Source organism: Rutilus rutilus, assembly GCF_951802725.1.
Source record: "Rutilus rutilus genome assembly, chromosome: 1".
In the NCBI taxonomy this organism is placed as follows: domain Eukaryota; kingdom Metazoa; phylum Chordata; class Actinopteri; order Cypriniformes; family Leuciscidae; genus Rutilus; species Rutilus rutilus.
In genome coordinates this window covers 8,629,733-8,632,383 of record NC_140209.1, presented here as the reverse complement: position 1 = coordinate 8,632,383, position 2,651 = coordinate 8,629,733, and the positions used below count along the sequence as shown (strand labels likewise).

Sequence of the window (2,651 nt, the reverse complement as noted above, 5' to 3'; positions counted from 1 at the left end):
ATATAGAATATAGTATATAGCCAATAGAAATGGACAACTTTAAAGGCGATTATCTCAATATTTCACCCTCAGATTCCCGATTTTCAAAATGTTGTATCTCGGCCAAATATTGTCCTATCCTAACAAACCATACATCAATGGAAATATTATTTATTCAGCTTTCAGATGATGTATAAATCTCAATAATAATAAAAACTACACATAAGACTGGTTTTGTGGTCCAGGGTCACATATTGTGTTGATTTATTTGAGGATGTGAATTATATTTTCTTAATTGGGTATTTATGGGAATGTGTTGGATATTGGCATTTAATATATTGGCATATTATGACTTTAAGAACACCTGAGAGCTCAGACCATTAACTGAGCGAACCTGAGGACGCTATATGCGAAACGCATTGCTCGCTTTGAATAAATAAAAGAGTAAGGTCAATAGTGTGCAGTAGAGTGTTTTTCATTTTTGTCTTTTAAATCCGTTCCTGCCATCTACCTGCACCTATCAGGCTGTGCATGGACAACGTGATCTCATAAGAATATGCGTGTATTTTTACGTAAAGTGTAGTTCTATTACACGCGTACATTTACTTACGTTTTATACACACAAATGTATAATACTGACGTATTTACAACACTAAAACATAAATATTTAGTATTGACAGCACAAAAGCGTAAATTATTTACGTAAGAAGAACTCTAATGACGTTCAAATTTGTACGCATAGGCATTATGCATATTTCAAATCGTTGCATTAATGTTTTGACTCTATTGCATTCAATTGTCTTATCAATTACATTTTCAGTCACATTTATTAAATGCAGTTTACTCAAGAAATAATAACATTTTGCGCCTTCTGCTGCAAACTCGTTTCGGAGGATTAGCCTACATGGTGTTAAACAAGACTACACGTTAAAACCTTAAAAATACCTTCTTTAATCGTTTAACCATTTTGTAATATTTAGTTTATTTACCGTGAGACACAAAATGCGTTTTCTCCAATATAACCATAATACACCAAAACCCAACATAGCCTAAATTCACAAAAGACATCAATTTTATTAGCTTGATGTAATCCAAATCTTTAGAATACGTTTGCAAGAAACAGATCCAAATTCAGCCCAATCTTCATCTCCATTCAGCGACCGTAAACGTCAAATCCCGCGCTCGTGATGAATTCAAATACTAAAATTGCGCCCTCAAGAAGCGTTACAACATGTTTTACTGCAGTGATATCGAACACTCATTGGCTCTCGCCTGCTTCGTCACAGATTGCGCTATGCCGCGTTTCAGTCGGTGAACTACATTTGAAATGGAGAAGCGCGCGCGCCTTCACGCAGAGCGAAGCAGGATTAACATTTGAAATGAATTAATAATTTAAATTCTGCTCTGTACCTCATACAAAACTATTATATTCTGCCAGAGAGGACTGCGACTGCAACACATCAACATGTGAACGACTTTTGGTACCGGTTTTGACATTTTCGCAATAACATTATTTTGATTATACATGTCTGTTGTTTTTCTTCATAATTGTAGCCTAAGTAGTTTTAAGAAATGGTTATGGGTAGGTTTAGGGGTAGGAGTAGGATTAGTGGCTCAAAATATATTTTAATGCTATATTGTTAATAAAACTGCCATTTCCCTACACATGTCTGTCCATTATGTTTTATCCTTTTTATATTCTGTGTACAATGGGTATGTTTAGGTTTGGGAGTAGGGTTAAGGGATCTTACATTTATCTATAAAAAAATACTGATTGCTTGGAGACATTATTGTCATTTTATGTATATAGTACTTTTATATATTTATTTATACAATACAGATTGCAGTTTCAGAGTAGCTTTACCGTGATATTCCATACATTATGCAAAGGCCCGTTGTCTTTGAGCATCCGCATGTAGATATAGCTGATTTCCCGAAAGCCACTGAACAATTCAGCTCACTTCTTTTTCCAGAGCTTTCCAACTTGTACACAGTCTCACACCAGAGATTTTTCTGGTCTTTTCTTGTCTTGACAGCAGTGACTTTAAACGTCTCATATGGAGGAATCAGCACCTCTTTCTGTTCAGGATACTTGGAGTATTTGATCACATTAACACCGTTGCAAGTTTTGATTTCAAAACAAGATTTAGTTCCAAAACCCTGTGCTACTTTACGATCAAGAGAGGATGAAGCAAACGAGCCGAAACAAATCTCTGTGCCTGTGACATTCTTATAAAATTCAGCTTTTGTACCACGATATGTTGACTTGCATTCCTTTTGTTTATTAGTCAATATCTGTATTGCATCTGTTATCAAAAATTGAAGTGAATACCATTTGAATGTCTGGTTTCTGTAGTTTTGTTTACCATTATAAACAGCCGTATCAAGATTGCTATATATGCTAGAATTAAGGTTAGTGTACACATACAAGGCAATAGAATGATTCTTTGTCAATTTATCTTCTGGCGCTCCGGCATTCTTTTCACCTTCTTGCCAAGCCTTTTCAAATTCAGCTGAGTTATTGATTTCCTTCTTTAGATATTTATTCCTCACCAAATATGCCTTTTTTTTTTTTCACAGGCCATATATTGATCATCAACTGAATTCTGTGCCATATCTAATGGATATATCTGTCCTTCAACAGCAGCAGCAGCAGCTCTGTGATCCTGCAA

The 2,651-nt window shown here is 35.2% G+C and overlaps 1 protein-coding gene across 1 annotated transcript; it reads right to left on the bottom strand.

Annotated features, from left to right (window-relative positions):
* Window positions 1-1,790: 1,790 nt before the first annotated feature.
* Window positions 1,791-2,651, bottom strand: LOC311304014 (ecto-ADP-ribosyltransferase 5-like; the record flags this gene model as incomplete). The annotated part of the gene is given in 2 exon segments (XM_084430817.1): window positions 1,791-2,553; window positions 2,556-2,651. Coding segments are annotated over 2 exon segments (810 nt in total), but the record flags the coding sequence as incomplete, so codon positions are not given.